The 21,242-nt window shown below is 36.6% G+C and overlaps 1 protein-coding gene across 1 annotated transcript in view; it reads right to left on the bottom strand.

Annotated features, from left to right (window-relative positions):
- Positions 1 to 21,242, bottom strand: part of LOC122986521 (NACHT, LRR and PYD domains-containing protein 3-like) — a 69,520-nt gene that overhangs the window by 21,384 nt on the left and 26,894 nt on the right. The window contains exons 2-9 of the mRNA XM_044357840.1: positions 9,713 to 9,841; positions 7,882 to 7,940; positions 6,053 to 6,112; positions 3,834 to 3,897; positions 3,414 to 3,642; positions 1,381 to 3,178; positions 767 to 940; positions 164 to 337 (exon numbers count right to left, since the gene is read on the bottom strand). Coding sequence (XP_044213775.1) covers positions 164 to 337; positions 767 to 940; positions 1,381 to 3,178; positions 3,414 to 3,642; positions 3,834 to 3,897; positions 6,053 to 6,112; positions 7,882 to 7,940; positions 9,713 to 9,793 — 2,639 coding nt within the window. The 5' untranslated portion in view covers positions 9,794 to 9,841. The remainder of the gene's footprint in view (positions 1 to 163; positions 338 to 766; positions 941 to 1,380; positions 3,179 to 3,413; positions 3,643 to 3,833; positions 3,898 to 6,052; positions 6,113 to 7,881; positions 7,941 to 9,712; positions 9,842 to 21,242) is intronic.

The raw sequence follows: 21,242 nt of genomic DNA, 5'->3' as shown, positions 1-21,242 counted from the left end.
GCTGAATCAAAGAAAGATAAACTAGAAAATTCAAACATTTTCTTTCCTGTGAAAAATAAAATCCTGGTGGAAAACTTCTGCCAATCAGAAATCCTGACATTAGAGAGGCTGAACCTTATAGTTTAGAAAAATATCTCAAAGACAAACTGTGACTTGATCTGACCTGAGATTTTCCAGTGTACAGTGTGGACTCTCCAGTCCAGCAGACAGCTGCTTCAGTCCTGAATCCTGCAGGTTGTTGTTACTGAGCTCTAGTTCTCTCAGACTAGAGGATTGGGAGCTGAGAACTGAGGACAGAGCTGCACAGCTTCTCTCTGAGAGGTTACAGCCACTCAGCCTGGAGAGACAGTAATGAACAAAAAGATAAATAATCTGTTAAAATGCTGATTCTGGACTCTTGCTGATGCTGGATATAAATTCTTTTCTCAGCTCTGGTTAAAATCTTTGCTGTTCTATTCTAAACATCTTGGAGACCTGACAGTTAAATATGACAAAATCTGTGATAAACAGACATGTAATAATGTAAATCGCATGACATCAAAGCAAAGATCAGTTTCTCTATCTCAGCCAGAGTTCATATATGTGTGCTGTAAAGTATATGAAGCTGAATCAAAGAAAGATAAACTAGAAAATTCAAACATTTTCTTTCCTGTGAAAAATAAAATCCTGGTGGAAAACTTCTGCCAATCAGAAATCCTGACATTAGAGAGGCTGAACCTTATAGTTTAGAAAAATATCTCAAAGACAAACTGTGACTTGATCTGACCTGAGATTTTCCAGTGTACAGTGTGGACTCTCCAGTCCAGCAGACAGCTGCTTCAGTCCTGAATCCTGCAGGTTGTTGTTACTGAGCTCTAGTTCTCTCAGACTAGAGGATTGGGAGCTGAGAACTGAGGACAGAGCTGCACAGCTTCTCTCTGAGAGGTTACAGCCACTCAGCCTGGAGAGACAGTAATGAACAAAAAGATAAATAATCTGTTAAAATGCTGATTCTGGACTCTTGCTGATGCTGGATATAAATTCTTTTCTCAGCTCTGGTTAAAATCTTTGCTGTTCTATTCTAAACATCTTGGAGACCTGACAGTTAAATATGACAAAATCTGTGATAAACAGACATGTAATGATGTAAATCGCATGACATCAAAGCAAAGATCAGTTTCTCTATCTCAGCTTTTGTTCCCTGTGAAAAATAAAATCCTGTTGGAAAACTTCTGCCAATCAGAAATCCTGAAATTAGAGAGGCTGAACCTTATAGTTTAGAAAAATATCTCGAAGACAAACTGAAAAAAACAAGTAGGAAGTTCTTTATTTTTTCCTCCTGTTGAAAAATAGCAGAGTATTTAAAAAATAATAAATAAATGCAACTATCTGTGCACTTACAGAGCTTTGTTGGAGGCTTTGATCACTGGCAGCAGCCTCAGAAGAGCCTCCTCTGAAGCAGAGTATTTCTTCAGGTCAAACACATCCAGATCTTTTTCTGATGACAGTAAGATGAAGACCAGAGCTGACCACTGAGCAGGAGACAGTTTATCTGTGGAGAGACTTCCTGATCTCAGGTACTGTTGGATCTCCTCCACTAGAGAACGATCATTCAGTTCATTCAGACAGTGGAGCAGATTGATGCTTCTCTCTGCAGACAAATTCTCACTGAGCTTCTTCTTGATGTACCTGACTGTTTCCTGATTGGTCTGTGACCTACTTCCTGTTTTTTTCAGCAGACCTTGTAGGAGAGTCTGATTGGTCTGCAGTGAAAGACCCAGGAGGAAGCGGAGGAACAAGTCCAGGTGTCCATTCTGACTCTTTAAGGCCTCGTCCACAGCACTCTGGTAGAAATGTGTTGATTTGCCTCCAAACCCTTTAGGCCACCAGGATGTTGTTTGTTCTTCTGCCAGCAGATTGACTCCAGAGTTGATGAATGTCTGATGGACATGAAGAGCAGCCAGAAACTCCTGAACGCTCAGATGGACGAAGCAGAACACCTTGTCCTGGTACAGCCCACTCTCCTCTTTAAAGATCTGTGTGAACACTCCTGAGTACACTGAGGCTGCTCTGATATCGATGCCACACTCTGTCAGGTCTGATTCATAGAAGATCAGGTTGCCTTTCTGTAGCTGCTCAAAAGCCAGTTTTCCCAGAGACTCAATTATCTTCCTGCTCTCTGGACTCCAGTGTGGATCTGTCTGAGCTCCTCCATCATACTTGACTTTCTTCAGTTTGGACTGAACCACCAGGAAGTGGATGTACATCTCAGTCAGGGTCTTGGGCAGCTCTCCTCCCTCTCTGCTTTTCAACACATGCTCCAGGACTGTAGCAGTGATCCAGCAAAAGACTGGGATGTGGCACATGATGTGGAGGCTTCGTGATGTCTTGATGTGGGAGATGATGGTGCTAGCCTGCACCTCATCTCTGAATCTCTTCCTGAAGTACTCCTCCTTCTGTGGGTTAGTGAACCCTCTGACCTCTGTTACCATGCCGACACACTCAGGAGGGATCTGACTGGCTGCTGCAGGTCTTGTGGTTATCCAGAGGCGAGAAGAGGGAAGCAGTTCCCCCCTGATGAGGTTTGTCAGCAGCACATCCACTGAGGTGGACTCTGTAACATCGGTCAGGATCTCATTGTTGTGGAAGTCCAGAGGAAGTCGACACTCATCCAGGCCGTCAAAGATGAACACAACCTGGAACTCTTCAAACCTGCAGATTCCTGCTTCTTTGGTTTCAGTAAAGAAGTGATGAACAAGTTCCACCAAGCTGTACTTTTTCTCTTTCAGCACATTCAGCTCTCTGAAAGTGAATGGAAATGTGAAGTGTATGTCCTGGTTGGCTTTGTCTTCAGCCCAGTCCAGAGTGAACTTCTGTGTTAAGACTGTTTTCCCAATGCCAGCCACTCCCTTTGTCATCACTGTTCTGATTGGTTCATCTCTTCCAGGTGAGGCTTTAAAGATGTTTTCTTGTCTGATGGTTGTTTCTGGTCTGTCTGGTTTCCTGGATGCTGTTTCAATCTGTCTGACCTCATGTTCATCATTGACCTCTGCAGTCCCTCCCTCTGTGATGTAGAGCTCTGTGTAGATCTGATTCAGAAGGGTTGGGTTTCCTGCTTTAGCAATCCCCTCAAACACACACTGGAACTTCTCCTTCAGGTTAGACTTGAGTTTATGTCGACACTCTGCAGCACGAGTTCCTGAATGAACAACAAATGAAGTCAGTGAGTGGATCCTACAGAAAATCTAGAAATCTGAACATGTAAGTGTGTCTGTATAGTTTTTCCTCCTCCATCAGTTTTATTCAGCTCATCAGTGGAGGACAAACAGCCTCTGATCTGATGCAGATGTGTGCATCATATTTGCAGCAGAGTTTGAAATATAAACCTCTCCCATGTTGCCTCCATCATGTTAAATCTGTTAAAATCTTCTTACTGCTCTGCAGACGGTCAGCCAGCTCCTCCTGCTTCATTCTCCTCAGGAAGTGCAGTGTGATCTTCAGAAATGCCTCTCTGCTGCTCCTCCTCTGCTCTTCCTCCTCACCGTCCAACACCTCCTCATCCTCCCTCTGACTCTCTAAGCATTCTGGGTAATCTAGACTCAGACCCCTCTGGACTTTCTTCAGCTCATTCTTCACAAAAGTGACAATGTTCTCCTCCAGCAGCTGGAACAGGAAAATAAACTGAACATTTAATTTAAACTGGTAGAAACACAACATGTGATTCATCTGTCAGTCTGAAGGCCTGCTGGTCTAAACAGAGCAGCATGGACACTGTTAGGACCTGAATGGTATTTTAGTATTTCATCTGTGGTTGATGGAGTTAATAGTAGAGGTGTGTTTGTACATGTACCCACCATAAATATGGAGTCCAGGTGTGTTTGATGCTGCTGTGCAGACTGATCACTGGGAACCTCTGAGCTCTGCTGCTGAAATCTGTGGAGAAAACATCACATTTAAGGACATTTAATGAATCAAATCTGCACACAGCTTATTAAAGCTAAAGACCCATAGATGCTCTTGTCAAACTTAATAATAATCAGTGACAAAAACATGCAGTTAAAACCAAAGACATGAAGGATTAATCATCAGTTTAAATCCCAGAATTTAATAGAAATCTTTCAGAACAGAGTGACTGATGAGTTCAAATTCCTCCAGTGATGAAAGAGGATGGCAGGCGACTTGGTGATGAGTCAACAGAAGAAGAAGGAAGTGAGGATGTTCTACAGGAGTTCTATGGCTCAGTAACAATCTGTACCAACCTCAATAACTAAAGATGGAACTATAAACATCCCAGTTCAGCCTTCAGATGGATGAACACAACATCAAGCAGCTTTTACTCTGTACAGACTCTGTTAGAGGAGGTACAAGGTGATCCAGACATTGTTTTAAAAACTGTCCCTGGTGCTTTGTGTGTTTTCAGAGATGTTATGACATCAGCTTCCTCTTTTTGTGTAACGTCTTCATCGATCAATTGTTTAATATCATCTTTTAATTTTGGCAGAGTAAGATTTCCTGTAAATTATGAGAATAATCTCCTGTTCATTTCCCATCTGATCCATACAGATCCTGATAATAATTTTCAAAACATTTCTGATTTGAATGGAGTCATTTATCATATTTTCCTCTTGATCTGTGAGAGACAAAAGGAAAAGATCCTTTTTTCTTCATTTTCCCTTCTTGTTTTGTGTTGTTTGTTTGTTTGTTTAGAAGAGAGGAGAGAAGAAGAGGAAAAAGAAAAATAAGGTATGAAATTAAACTGGTATAAGCTGTGCCTGATGGAGCCGGTACATGAGGGTTCAGGGATCAGGTGGATTAATATTGTAATTATATAAATGTTTTGTCTGTTAAATTGAACAAGATGAAATAAATAAAGTGAAAAAGAAAACAATAAATCAGAGCACAGAAACAAAGTGAGGAGGTGTGTTACATGTCAGTGTTGTCCTGCAGAGGGCAGCAAACACCTGCCAACACTGAATAAGACGCTCTGTGAGAGAGGGAGCTGAGTCTTTCTGAGATGAAGATGTTCCTGTCAAACTGAAAAATAATCAGCCGTCCAATCACAGCTTGGAGGCAGCGCCATGGGCGGAGCTTATCAACACCAGCCGAAGTGAAGTCAAACATGACAGACAGCCTTTCACAATAAAACAGTTTCCTGTGGGCTGAGGGACAGAACTACTGACTGTATGTTTAGTTCCATTTGTGAGACTGTTTGCAGTTTTAATGAGATGGATTGTGCTGCATGAAAGAACAGACAAGACAACAAACACTGAAATGTAAAACACCTTTTCACTTTGTTTTCTGTGTTCTGGTTTGATTTTAATGCAGCCTGAGAAACCTTCATTGTCTCTTTACCAAAGGTTTTTCAATTAATTATGACACAGTAAACACTTACATGAAAAGGAAACACGTATATATAGCGTGCATTGTATCTCATTTTCTTTCTCTCTTTGATTTGTCTTTAATGAGACATTTTAGAATTTTTCTCATCTTCCATAAATATAAAACATTCTTGTGTTTAACAATCCTTTCTGTCAATTATCAATCTGTTCAGTCAGTTTATCAATCCTGAGATCAATATTCTGACCTTTGCTCAGCAGGATCCATCTTTGAAGCTCCAGACAGACACATCCAAGTTAGCTGCTGCTCTGATTATTGGATGTGATGTTTTCATAGTTAAACACACATATTGATATAGTGACCATGTTGGTGTCTTATAACACTGAACTCTTTGACATGTGACTGTTGCACAGGTGGACACTGTGATGTCACTGCTGAAACAATATATTGATTCCTCTTCTCAGGAGAGTCAGATAATAACAAACTTCAGTTTCATATTCTTACCTTCCATCATCAGGTTGTCCATCTTTAAACTTAATAGGACGATCCATAGAGTCGACACTCTTCATGGACACACAGCTGGGTTGAGGAGAGTCTGCTCTCTGCTGCTGCATCCTGATACAAACAAACAATTAACAAATCAAAGAGTTTAAAAAGATGAATTTTGACCAGACTGTCAGCAGCTGAAGTTTTAGAAGCAGAATGAAAATCAGTAAGAAGACAGTGGATGAGAAACGTTCTCCTGTTCATCAACATGTCATCTGATGAAAGATGCTTCATCTTATTGATTAGTTGACTAATCAGTCGTTGAGGTCTTTGTTAACTCAGAAAGTTTGTCTTTTAATTTTTTTTTTCAATATTAAAAAAAATACAAAAAACTGACAAAGAATAAATAATATACAGTGCAGTGAGAGGCAGAAAACCAGCAGGTCTATTTAAAGCCTCCTCCTAAAGAAATGTTAAAATTTCACAATGTTACAAAAAATATTCTGACTACATACAAGTGATGGCAAATAAATAATAACAATATATATAACAACAACAACAACAATAAAAAAACAAAATAAAAACTGAAAAATGTGGTTTATACACTTGTATATGATACATGTCACTATGAGATCGACATAAAAACACAGAGAAAAGCAGTTAAATGTTCTTTAAAGCATCTTTTGTAACATTTTAAAGAGAAACAGTTTTTGACCAGGTGGGAAATCTTATCAATAATTGACGTCTGCAAGTGAGAAATTTAGGAGGATGAAGATCTGAAGATCGATGAGTTGAGTAAAAATGGACGTGTGAAATTGCTTTAAAGTCTTGAACTGCTCAGAAATATTAACTGCACTAGAATCTTATAAATAAAAACACATATTTGAGAAATATTGATGTTATTGATAGTAAGAATCTGCAGTTTCTGAAACAGAGGAGCAGATGAGATGTGTAACTCTGATCGAGCTGCAATCATAACAAAATGTTTAGTAGGAAAAGTACTCGTCCAAACTATATTATAATATGACAGGTAGAGATAAATTAGACTGTAATAAAGAGTAAGAAGGCAGTTTGTGGTGACTATCATTACTATATGTAATGTATCATTACTATATATCATTATTATATCTGTTGAGACGCCTCAAGTGTAAACTAAAAGATTCTATCGATTTGGAGAGATCAAACTGACAAATCAATAAATCTATTGGAGAGAACAGATAGAAGATAGATTTATTGATTTGTCAGTTTGATCTCTCCAAATCGATAGAATCTTTTAGTTTACACTTGAGGCGTCTCAACAGACTCAATTGTGACTTTAGATAAATCTTTAGATTTAAATGATACTTTGACTTTTTAATATACAAAGACAGTTTATTTAGTCTAAACCATGTAACGCAGGCAGTTCAACCAACATGAGAGAACTCGAGTTGTGTCATCTGCAAACATTATAGGAGAAAAAATTTTTGAGACATAAGACAAATCATTAATATAGAATATGGCATATGGCATTTTTAATAATTTGTACAAGGTATCATGAAAACCACATTTATGCAACTTTTATAATAAAATAAGATGGTTAAATGTGTCAAAAGCTTTTGAAAAGTCTCTGAAAATACTAAAAGTAAATTCATCATTATCAAGTGAAGCAGAGTCGTAGAAGTGGAGTGAAGTGAAACCATTCTGGTGTTTGTAAAGAACTGAACTAGAATCTAGATTATATATATATATATATATATACACACACATATATATATTTCATCTAATATTTTTGGATAACATGGCAACATATTTATGGGTCTATAGTTATTAAAACAACATGGAATAATTTGAGGCAGGATCCATCTTTGAAGCTCCAGACAGACACATCCAAGTTAGCTGCTGCTCTGATTATTGGATGTGATGTTTTCAAAGTTACACACACATATTGATATAGTGACCATGTTGGTGTCTTATAACACTGAACTCTTTGACATGTGACTGTTGCACAAGTGGACACTGTGATGTCACTGCTGAAACAATATATTGATTCCTCTTCTCAGGAGAGTCAGATAATAACAAACTTCAGTTTCATATTCTTACCTTCCATCATCAGGTTGTACGTCTTTAAAGTTGATAGGACGACCCATAGAGCAGTCACTCTTCATGGACACACAGCTGGGTTCAGGAGAGTCTGCTCTCTGCTGCTGCATCCTGATACAAACAAACAATTAACAAATCAAAGAGTTGAAAAAGATGAATTTTGACCAGACTGTCAGCAGCTGAAGTTTTAGAAGCAGAATGAAAATCAGTAAGAAGACAGTGGATGAGAAACGTTCTCCTGTTCATCAACATGTCATCTGATGAAAGATGCTTCATCTTATTGATTAGTTGACTAATCAGTCGTTGAGGTCTTTGTTCACTCAGAAAGTTATTTTTTATTTATTTTTTTTATTTTTTCACAATTAAAAAAAAATACAAAAAAATGAAAAAGAATAAATAATATACAGTGCAGTGAGAGGCAGAAAACCAGCAGGTCTATTTAAAGCCTCCTCCTAAAGAAATGTTAAAATTTCACAATGTTACAGAAAATATTGTGACTATATAAAAGTGATGGAAAACTAATAATAACAATATATATAATAATAATAACAACAACAACAACCGTAACAATAAAAAAACAAAATAAAAACAAAAAAATGTGGTTTATACACCTGTATATGATACATGTCACTATGATATAGATCAACATAAAACACAGAGAAAAGCAGTTAAATGTTCTTTAAAGCATCTTTTGTAACATTTTAAAGAGAAACAGTTTTTGACCAGGTGGGAAATCTTATCAATAATTGACGTCTGCAAGTGAGAAATTTAGGAGGATGAAGATCTGAAGATCGATGAGTAAGAATGAATTCACAGCACTAGAATGTCTTATCTTATCTTATAAATAAAAACACATATTTGAAAAATATTGATGTTATTAATAGTAAGAATCTGCAGTTTCTGAAACAGAGGAGCAGATGAGATGTGTAACTCTGATCGAGCTGCAATCATAACAAAATGTTTAGTAGGAAAAGCACTCGTCCAAACTATATTATAATACGACAGGTAGAGATAAATTAGACTGTAATAAAGAGTAAGAAGACAGTTTATGGTGACAAGATGATTAACCCTCCTTATTATACCAATAGATTTATTGATTTTTCTGCTAACCCAGTTTGATCTCTCCAAGTCAAACTCTCATCAATAATAATGATGTTTCACCATGACAGAGGAAGTTGCTCCAGTCTGCACCAAACTTTACATGTTTGCAGCTTTAATTTTCTCACTTTTTCTTCAGATTCAACACCTTTTCTCTCCCAGACTCTTTAACGCCATCTACAACAATATTATGATGTTTATAAACTGTTTCTTTACAGTTCTCGGACCAAGTTTTACATGAAATTTTAAAATCATCAAATTCCTTTTGAGTCATTCTGAGACTCAGCATGAAATCATAGACTTGCTTTGACAGATCATCAATCCTCTTGAATCAACTATGATCTGTAAACAAGTTCTGAAGTTTCTTTTGTCTTGTTTAAGCAACAATTCACACACTGTGAAATATTCCTCAGGGGCATTATGGTCATCAGACCCAAAGTTTAGCAGGACAGAGTCAGAAACCTCTAGAAGACACTAGTCATGTCCCAAACGTTTCTGCAGAGAGTTGGTTAAACTCTTCTTACTTCAATCAGCAACAGATATTCTGAGTTCCAGATTAATGTTGGATATAAAACCAGCCACAAGTTTAGAGAAACACTGTAAAGTCAGTCGTTCATTCTGAGTTATTGTGAGTTATTATTCAGTAGTTGAGTGTCAGATGTGACAGTGAGTGTGAATAATGATGGTGGAGAACAGTGATGGACAGTTAGAGATCCTCATCTCACCTCTGAGCTTTGGTCTGGCTGTCATGTTCCCCACACAGAGAGCTTTTAGAGGGAGGGACTCCCTCCTCTCTGTCCTCACACTGATCCATGCTGCTGAAGTCACATCCACATCAGTCACACACACTTTCTACCTTCATCTGGAGAGGAAACACAAATCATCCTTTACATCATTTCTCCTGTCAAACCCTAAATATCAGCTGCTCCTCCTGTGATTGGCTGTTATTTTCTGTTATATATCAGTGTGAATGCAGCCAGACAGCAGTGTGACGCAGAGAAAGCTGCCATCAGCTGCTGTACTTCTACTATCAGTCCACTAGATGGCGTCATGAAGCTGCAGTGAAGTGAAGAGCAGCACACATGATGCATGGAGGAGGATTTACATCCACTGACTGAATCTGAGAGGAAACTTCATTAATTAATTCATTAGCAGGGATTCTAACACTGTGCAGCAAGAAATATCTGATAAGTCACAGTAAATGTCATCCGACATGCATTATATTAAAAAGTGTATGTACACCAGCAGCAACTACGTCCTCAATAATAAACAAAGTAGAATTACTGAAGTACTGAAAATGTAGAAGCTTTGTAAAAGTAGAACTGATGGCAGAGCTGTTGTATTGGATTGCATTAGATTGTACAGGTGTTCCTAATAAAGTGATCAGTGGACTTTTTGGTAGTTTAATCAATAACAGTGAGTGTTACTCTATATGTGCACTTTTATAATGTAGATGTGTATTTGATTGATGTATCTGTTTATATTGTTGTTGTTGTTGCTGTGATGTTATACTGAAGACACTGATGTCTGAGGATAATTTCACACTTTATCATATTTTATAGACGATCATTTCTTTTCATTTAAAATCTGAATCATAGCTGGAAAACATGTAGTGGAGTAAAAAGTAGACTTTACTGCTCTCCAGCTTTACTATGTGTTGTATTGATGTGTGAGAGTTTCTTTAATGATTTACTTTAAAGATTAGAGATGCTGCTTTCAGGAACTAAAGGTTTCCATGTGACGTCACTGCAGCAGATATCGTGGGACATTTAAACAGTAAAACTAGAAACTGTAGTTATAAAGTTGACAGGACAGAGAAACAGAATGAAACTTTAAATGATCAGACAGCTGTGATGGAGCTCAGGATTGATCAGGAGGACGCTGCTTTACTCCAAACAGTCTCCCTGTCTGAACCTGGACTGTGTGTAGAAGAACTCACAACATTCATTAACACTAATTAACATTCATTAACATAACACTAATTTACACTATTTAACATGAATTAACATCAGGTCCTGTCTGTGTGTCTGGAGGTTTAATCATCAATGAAGTTACGCTGCTGTGTCTCTTAATGAGACGCACTGATGGTTTCTGCTGCGGTTTAAATAATGTCGGATAAACGTCCTGAGTGGACTGTTATCAAAGCTCTGCTGTTTCTAGAGGAGCTAAGCTAACAGCAGTTAGCACTAACAACATGAACAAACAGCCATTAAACAGTCAAACACTGAAACTGTCGGTTACATTACCTTTAGATGGAGAAAAGAATCTGCGCCATCATGTCAGAGAAAGAGAAAGTAAATGTAGGCAGGAAATAGGTGGGAAGAGAGAGGTGTGACGTCACAGTGACCCGCAGCACTTTATTCTGTCACCTGCTCAGTATCTTCACTTACTGACAGGTTATTGTCACATGTGGAACAGTAATTATGGTGGATATAATTATAAACATCATATTAACCCTAAACTGCTTGAATATTTTACACTATGATTTGGAAGATTGATCTTCTGGTAACGAATCAATCAGAAATCACTTCCATCACCCAGGAGTTTGTTTTTGTTGCATTTGAGCAAAAATGTGCCATAAAAACACCAAGAAATATGTGATATTTGTAGGTTTGAAGTATTTTGTATTTCTAGAATCCACTAAAGTTGTAAATATAAATATAAATATATGTGTGTATATATATATATATAAAATATTATATGAACGTCTATCTTAATTTTCTGTCAGCAGTTGCTTTCTGTCATTAAAAAGAGAGATTAATAAAACATTTTTGCAATTCTTTGAAATTCAGTGAATTTTTCACTGAATTTTGAAATTCAGTATAAAAAATACAACATATTTGTACGGCTACTTGTTATTCTCCACTATTCCTTACTTCATCCTACACTTTGCTAAATATTGTTCTTTCTACCATAAATGTCAGATATGGATGGTTGTTGATTTAAGAAATATCTAATCCTCTAAGAACCGAGGCTGTGTGGTTTGTGTGTGTCGTCTCTAGACTGATGAAACCTACATAACTGCCTCTCAGACTGTAGGATCCGTTCTGTCTCACTGTCCTCACTATCAGCATGAAAAGACCCCGATCAATTGATCCGCTGCGTCTCGTCCATTTAGCTCATCAAATCTCCTGTATCCATCATTTCCAGTGAGAATTACTGTAGTAGATAATAAAACCAGGCATCATTTTCCATCATGTTAACGTCTCCATCACTGAACATTGTGTTGAACTAACTGCAGGTTTCAGTCGGGATTTAGAGCTGCTGAAAGTTACTGATGATCTGCTGACTGCATCAGACAAAGAGCTTCTCTCTGTACTCGTCTTGTTAGATCTTAGTGCTGCATTTGACACCATTGATCATCACATCCTGTTACAGAGATGGAACATTTAACTGGCATCAAACTGAAATGACAACTGTATTTACTTTGATTCTCTCATTTGTAACTGAAGCTCTGTGAAATCCCCACATATAAACATGTATATCAATATAAGTTTAGTATAAATATAGTTTGACTGCTGTTTGAGCTCTGATTGGTCGGTTAGCAACTACTTCCTCACACAGTTTGTTAGAAGACAGCAGCACTCCAGCAGAGTCAGCACACGAGCCTCAACAAACACTAACTGTCACATTGCACAAAACCTCATCTGGACAATCAGTCTTTTCTGTTAAAGGAGCAAAACTATGGAGCTGAAAATGCAACACAATGTTAATGTTTTCAACAGAGGTGTTAAATCATGGCTGAAAGAGAAACAACACTGCTCTCACACCTAACACCCCTGTATAGACACACCTGGAGTTTGATTTTCTTCCTTTTTAACTTTGTAAAAAAGCCTCCTGTGGACAGCTGTTGTAAATGAGCGTTTCTCTACATGTGTATAAAGGCTCTGAGATCCCGGCCAGGAGCAGCTGCCAGCACAAATACAACAAGGACTGCGCTCATTCATGCATGCTTATAGGAGCTCAGCTGTGTGTGTGTGGCTGACAATACCATATGTTTGTATTAGTGTCAACAAATCCTGTCAAATGAATGAATGATCATTTCTCAATACTTTACAACCTCCCTACCCGACCTCCTATCCCATTTGTTCCCACTGAAAATGTTTTAAAAAAGCTGAATGATTTCCTGAAACAACAGGATTTTGTAGTTTGAAGCAAATGTTATTCAAACAGGAATATATATGGGATTAGTTTGGGACTATTTTCTATGGGAGTGTATCGCTGCCACCATGAGAAAGAAATATTTGCTGAGTTTGTGGATACGAGAGAAAAGCTTTTCATTAGAAGAAGAAAGTTACTGGTTATGATGAGAAAAACAACTGGTTCTGCAAGTGATGTGTGTTATCTTTATGTGCTGATGTCTCCTCTGCTGTTCAAAAAGAGCTCATGAAGAAATGATTCATTATGAAATTATTAGTCAAAACTACAACTGGACCTCATGTTATGAATAATGACAGACAGCTAGAAACAGGATGAAAAAGAGGAGAAAGTTTTCTGCTTATGTGGAGAAACTGAGCAGTTTTTTTGTCATGGTGGCAGCAACGCGCTGCCGTAACTTCCAGATGTGGATTTGGTGCTCTAGTGAGTATTTACAGCAGCAGGACAGTGACTCAACATGAACTACAGAGGCCATTTTCACTGGAATGAAGGAACATGTCACCCAGTGCAACACTGTGGCTCATTGCTGTGTTTTTAATAGTTTCTGGACAACAACAGAGGAATAAGATATATGAGGCTTCAGCTACACAGACAATACTGAGTAGCACAACTCATTCATTCTTGGTTTTGGTCTTTTCATGGGATTTGTTGACCCTCAGAAAAAGATCAAACATCACCAAGCTTTAAGTCTTCATGAGCATGTTGGAACAATCATTATTTGACCAATGAAACATGAAAAAAGTTCCAACAATATGACATCTGCTGGTTATCGATGTCATTTCTGGAAGTGTTTGAGTTCTGAGCAGCTGAGACCTGACAATAATAATAATAATGAGACCTGAGATTGAAATCTTAGAGTCCAGATGAAACAGCATTTCCAGAGGATCCAACTTCCTTCTTTGAGCCTCTAAAAACAAACATCATTCTTTAGTCAAACTGCTCACAGCAAAGACAAAAGCAGCTGGTGACAAGTTTCAAGTTCTTGGTCCTACAATTGTAGATCTGAGCCTCAAATGTGAAACATGAATCCAGAAAACCAGTCACAAGGAGAATCTAACAAGTGAAAAAAGAAAGAAAAAAGAGCCAAAATAAATCAAGTCATCAGTTAGAAAGGAGATGAATGTAGATAAAGATCAATATTACAGATTTTAATGCTTTTGACGGGTTTCTTCTTTAAGAAGGTTGAGATAGTGTTTATATAATGTTCCATCTGCTTTATAATTACAGCAAATATTGTTTTTTGTTAGTAAATTTACACTTGAGGATGTGAAATGTTTCCATAAAACAATTGAATAAGAGTCATTTTCTTAAATAGTATCTTTAAAGGAAGGGCTGAAGTTTGGCATCATATTATTAACTAGTTTCAGGTTGAGCAGAAAACAACAAGGAAGAATTTTACAGGATGAAAGTTCAAAAGAAGCTGAAGCTGTTTCTCATTTATTTACAGTTCAGACTTTTTACCAGTTGATATTTTTCATGTAATAATTCCAGTCTGATATTTAACAGGAAACAGCAGCAGTGTTGTTGTGAAACAGCTCTGAGTCTGCGCACTGATGACCTCAGCGCTGACACGTTACCTTTGGAGGCCTGCTATTGGCTGATTCAGTGAGCAGGGCATCATGGGTAGTTGTAGTCCTTGCAGTCAGTCAGCTCAGAAGAATCAGACTGTGATCAAAGTGACTTTTAACAGGATCATTGAGGAGCCTCGACACATCTTTATCTTTATTATTATCACATGTGACTCACTTATCATAACTGCAGGAATAATGATTGATTATTGATCAGGACAGTTAGAATGTGTCTAATATGTGCATTAAAGGTGGAGTATTACTCTTCATTGATAAAGCTTTGGCGCCCTCTGGTGGTGAAAAGATAAACTGCATGCTGTCAGTTTAATGAACACAGATTAGTATAAGTATATATAAGATATTCACACTGACATTATGACACATTTACTGCATTATTTTAGCACTAATGTGTGTTTTATAGATTTATTATCAACATTTCCTGATCTGCAGGAACATGAAACACATCTGATCTGAGGTCAGAACTCATCCAGGAGTCGCTGAAGCCGATCGATCGATCGATCGATCCGTCACAACTTACTGACACGTTGTGATCGATCCCGTCAGAAACGTGATGACGTCACTCGCTGTTGTTTTTTCTCAGAACTTTATTGAAATGTTTGATAAACAAAGAGAACAAAGAGTGAAACAAGAGGAGCCACATAATCAAACAGCTTGATCGATTATTAAATGTTGATAAAAAGCAAAGAAACAACAGTGTGTGTTTGTGTCCTGTAGTTCCTGACATTATTTATATTAGAACAACTGTAGATGTTAGTTTATTGATATTAAACGATGTGAAATAAAACACATAAGAACCTTCAAACAGTAACAAAGTCCACTGAGTGAGTTTCATCTGTCAGCTGCTGTTTCTGCTCAAATGGCGCCACCTGGTGGACACGAGCAGGAACTACAAGCAGAGCTGAGACACATTTTAAACTGCTGAAGCTTTTTTAAATCACTATTTGATCTTTTTATTTGTCTCCACTATATTTACACATTTATTATTTAATAAAAGTCTTCAAAACTGAAATAAACCTAAATTAGAGATATTAAAATTAGAGATTTTCTGTCGACAAAAAGAGAAAAACATGTTTATTTGTGTGTAAACGTTTAATTATTATCCACTTTTATTTTATTTTATTTATTTTTATAAACATATTGTACTTTTTCTCCTCCTGATTAAACACAAATAACATGTTTTTATTGACTTCTTCTCTTTTTGGTCAAAAAAAAGTTTTTGATAATAAAAATGTAAAAAATAGATTAAAGAGTAAAACAAACAGAAATAAAATAACACAAATATTTTTATAAAGTAAAATAAATAAACAGAACATAGCCTCTTTCTGTTCTTTTTTATTTTTAATAAAAATGTAAAATCATCTTCCTCACATGTTAAATTTGTTTTCTCACTTTCTCTTGTTTCTTTAAATGAGATCAATTTTATTTATATATTAAACCTGACAGGAATTAACATAATAAATAACAAAACTCTCAATAAAAGGTGAAAAAATAAGATTTTTTTAAATCTCACATTATGTGAAAAGAATTTACTGTCAATAAAGTTTTATTCTATTTGAATATTTGCAGGCTGCAGTTCAGTTTTCTGCCACCAGATGGCAGCAGGACATCAGACGCTGTTACTCCACAATGACAACAGCAAATCGTATTAAAGCTTCAGTGCAGTTGGTTGAATGATTCAGTAGAACAGCTCGTTAATTAATTAAACATTTTCTACTAATGTGGAGTTTGTTTGGAGTTTTGTCAGCAACTTGTGTTGAGCTGCTAACATGGCAGAAGACCATTTCTGACCCATTAAAGTTTACTGGTGTGTAATGGACATTATGGCCTCCGGGGGGCGCCAGTGTAACAGCCGACTGCATTTTCTCTTTGCAACATTTAAACCCTCCATGTTTGCAAATCAATAATACTACATATAGATGTTTTCCTGAACGTGTCACTACCTAGAGTTTGGGACTTCATCTTTTATATTCAGAGACACTTTCAAATCTTAAATATCTTTTCTTTTGTGTGTATCAGCTTATATTTCATTTTAGCCTTAAACCGTCGTAGTGAGGACATTTCTGCATTATTTCAACTTCATTTCAATGTTAGACCAACAATAAAAATGTAAATAATAAATAAAACGTATGATAACAATATAATAAAACGATATTAACCGAACCAACAGGAAAAAAAACAATGAAGACAACAAAGATATAAATTTAAGAGCTGACAGTCATATTAAAAAGATATTTCCTTTAAAAACACATCAGGAGTTTGCTAATCAAAGATCCATGAAGACTGAAAGCAGCCTCACTTGTCGACCAATAAACCGTCAGCCGATCTCTGGTGGAGTTATTTTTGTGTTCTGTACATTACAGTACGAACATCAGTGTTATTGATCGGCTCGTGTGTTGAATTCCATACAGTGGCAGCTGGTGATAGAAATATGGGGGGACAAACTGAAGCAGCACTTCATGGCTCAGCAAAAAAAGAAAAGAAAAAGTAAACAAATCTAAAAACAACACAACACTGTAATGCTGCCTGAACACTTCTTGAACATAAAGTTTGTTCTTCTCAATGACTTTCTGGCTCAAGTCGGTCGGCCGAGTCTCTTTTCCACTGACGCTACGACCAAATATGCATTCAGCCTCTCCCGGGTGTTTCTGAGAAAGGTTTGAATCCTCTTCAAGGTTGAGAAGCAGCTCTCAGCTTCCACCGTGGTCATGGGTCATGGGTGTGGAGATGAAAAGGTCCACAGCACCACGACAGGCTTTGATGATGAGACTCAGCTGTCTTCAGCTCGCTTCCATCGAGCGTCGGATCGGCCTTCGTGCCGTTGCTCAGTGCATCTTCAGGAAACGCCCCGTCGTACTGTTCAAACCTGCCCCTGCAGCGAGCTGCCTCTGACTAGCTGGTCTGTCAAGGAGAAGTGTTGCCTGGTGTCCCGGTACGCTATCACAGACCTACAGAGACAAGAATGACAAAAATAATATGTAGAGACGACTAAATACTCATTTCACCCACATCACCTAAAGCTACAACAGGCAACAGTCTAAATAAGGAGCTGAAGTCATTTTTACAGTCTATGAAGTCATAAAAACAGCAGGACCTTAATTTATAGAGCTGCTGCTGCCATCTGCTGGACAAAATGTCAACATGTGAACGCTGCACATCATTGCTTCAGTCTTGTAGTAAAGAATCCTGAAGTTAAAAACATCTTGAAATGAAATTCCCTCGTTGATCATATATCTGATGTAACAACTGTCTATTTAATGCTAAATACAATCTTCATAGAAAATCATCTGCAGCATCACTAATGATTCTCATTTATTCAAAAAAACATTTTAACTTTCAGAAAAAGTAAAAAAAAAACAAGATGAAAAAAGACAAAAAAACCTAAAATAAAACATGAAAACAGTAAAAGACGTCACGTAGTTACATAACAGACATTCAAACCTTCTAACACAAATAAAAATATATTTTTTAACAAAGTTATTCAGTGTCGGTCCAGACTGAAATATCTCTACAACTATTAATTATAATAAAGAAGATAAAACTTTGTATTCATATTTATTATGAACGACAAATATTGATAAACATGTACAGAATATATCTACAGATTTGGATTATAATGAAAATGTTTTAAAGATTATAACGAGTTTAGTCTCATTATTAAAAGTCCTGCATGAAAAACCCTCCTGCAGTAAAAGTACATAAGTATTATGAGCTTGATGTAGTTAAAGTATTGCAGTAAAAGTACATAAGTATTATGAGCTTGATGTAGTTAAAGTATTGCAGTAAAAGTACATAAGTATTATGAGCTTGATGTAGTTAAAGTATTGCAGTAAAAGTACATAAGTATTATGAGCTTGATGTAGTTAAAGTATTGCAGTAAAAGTACATAAGTATTATGAGCTTGATGTAGTTAAAGTATTACAGTAAAAGTACATAAGTATTATGAGCTTGATGTAGTTAAAGTACTGCAGTAAAAGTACATAAGTATTATGAGCTTGATGTAGTTAAAGTACTGCAGTAAAAGTACATAAGTATTATGAGCTTGATGTAGTTAAAGTATTGCAGTAAAAGTACATAAGTATTATGAGCTTGATGTAGTTAAAGTATTGCAGTAAAAGTACATAAGTATTATGAGCTTGATGTAGTTAAAGTACTGCAGTAAAAGTACATAAGTATTATGACCTTGATGTAGTTAAAGTATTGCAGTAAAAGTACATAAGTATTATGAGCTTGATGTAGTTAAAGTATTGCAGTAAAAGTACATAAGTATTATGAGCTTGATGTAGTTAAAGTATTGCAGTAAAAGTACATAAGTATTATGAGCTTGATGTAGTTAAAGTATTGCAGTAAAAGTACATAAGTATTATGAGCTTGATGTAGTTAAAGTACTGCAGTAAAAGTACATAAGTATTATGAGCTTGATGTAGTTAAAGTACTGCAGTAAAAGTACATAAGTATTATGAGCTTGATGTAGTTAAAGTATTGCAGTAAAAGTACATAAGTATTATGAGCTTGATGTAGTTAAAGTATTGCAGTAAAAGTACATAAGTATTATGAGCTTGATGTAGTTAAAGTACTGCAGTAAAAGTACATAAGTATTATGACCTTGATGTAGTTAAAGTATTGCAGTGAAAGTACATAAGTATTATGAGCTTGATGTAGTTAAAGTATTGCAGTAAAAGTACATAAGTATTATGAGCTTGATGTAGTTAAAGTATTGCAGTAAAAGTACATAAGTATTATGAGCTTGATGTAGTTAAAGTATTGCAGTAATTAATGAATGAATACTTTTACTGTAGGAGGGTTTTAATGCAGGACTTTTACTTGTAATGGAGTATTTGTACATGCAGTATTGTGTAGTGAAGTAAAGGATCTGAGTACTTCTTCCACCTCTGGTGTCGGTTGAATCTCTTCTGGACTTTACTCAGACTAAATAAACATAACTGTCGACTCTGAGAACGACTGACGGCCTTTTTCATGACTTTCTAACGTTTCATAGACTCGACACTTGTATGATCAATAAAACTAATGGATCCATGAATCAGAAACGGTTTGTTCCTTGTTGTCATGGTCCGTCCTGCAAGAGGGAGAATCTGAGCAGAAACCTGCAGCCAGACAGCGAGGCAGAGAGAGCCAATAGGGTCCTTTGGCTCGTGGCTCCTCTCGTGGGTTCGGCCCTCCGCGGACAGGTATAGAGGCTTCATGACCGCCGGCAAACAAACACCATCTTATGGTAAACATGTCAATATTTACTCCTGTAGTCATTGATTGATTTTCATTTACCGTTATCACTGTGTTCCGTGTAATTATCATTTTGATAACAGTAACAATAGAAATAAATCAATGAAAAAAAAACACAGTCCAAATTACGTCTTCAGATCATTTCCAATGTTTCAAACACTCACACAGTAAAAATATGTTCTGCAAAATGTAGAAGACTGCCATGAAACAGTTATACATTTACCATTTAAAGACATTATTATTATTATTATTATTATTATTATTATTATTATTATTATTATTATTATAAGAGCAGAAACAGATGTGATTTGTCTTTTTGATTGGAGATAAATGTCCAATCAGAAGCAGAGACATCCAGATATTAAAAGAACAACATAAAAGCAGCAAATATACAAAAATCCCTGAAATAAAGAAGCAAATATACGGTTCAGATTTCAACATAAATGTGGATTGTAAAGCTGCGACACAAATAAAGTTTGATTTTCCAACATGTGAAAATGTTCAGGACTGTAAAATCAGACACATGTTTATTTCTGATAATAAGAGTTTCTTAACGGACTGTAAAAGTCTTGTTTGGTGACATTTGGAGAAAGATTTAGTTTTTCCAAACCTGCATGTTCAGCATGATGGAAATAGAGAACAGCTGTTAGTTTGGATGAAGTTTGACAGCAGGAGTCCAGATGTTTTCTTCATCTTTCAAATGAAGTGAAAAAGAGAAAAATTTGAGTTTTTCTGTGATAAAGTAAAGTGGAGAACTGTACCTGGATCTGTAGATGTGATGGTTTCTCCTCCATGCTTGCAGCTCTGTGTGCAGTCTGTGTTTGGATGTTGAGCTGTGAGCTTTTGACTTTCTTCTTGGTTTCCTTTCTCAGCTCCTCGTCACATACCTGATCTGACCTCTGACCTCTGACCCGCTGATCGTCACAGCAGAAGAAGACAAACGGACGTCTGTATTCACTTTGTGTGCAGAAAGTTAACCGACACACGTGTTTCACTGTTTTCTTCCTGGAGAAGAAAACACTTGCTTTTTGTCCAAAGCACATTTTCCAAATATAACTATTAATGTTGATGATTTATATCAAAATGTGACTTTTCATTCAAAGTTGAGTTGTGTGAAGGTTGTAGAAATGAGAAACTGACCCTGCGCTAAACTGTGTGTGAATAAACAATAGAACTATTAATAATGTTCAGCTTATTATTAGAGTGCCATTTTTCTGAATCTGACAATAAAGATCAAATGAAAGCTTCTATTATTATTTATGATCCTTTTTTATTGGA

This window comes from Thunnus albacares, chromosome 1 (assembly GCF_914725855.1).
Source record: "Thunnus albacares chromosome 1, fThuAlb1.1, whole genome shotgun sequence".
Classification (NCBI taxonomy): Eukaryota; Metazoa; Chordata; class Actinopteri; order Scombriformes; family Scombridae; genus Thunnus; species Thunnus albacares.
Note: the sequence above shows the minus strand (reverse complement) of the source record. Positions and strands in the feature narration are given on the sequence as shown.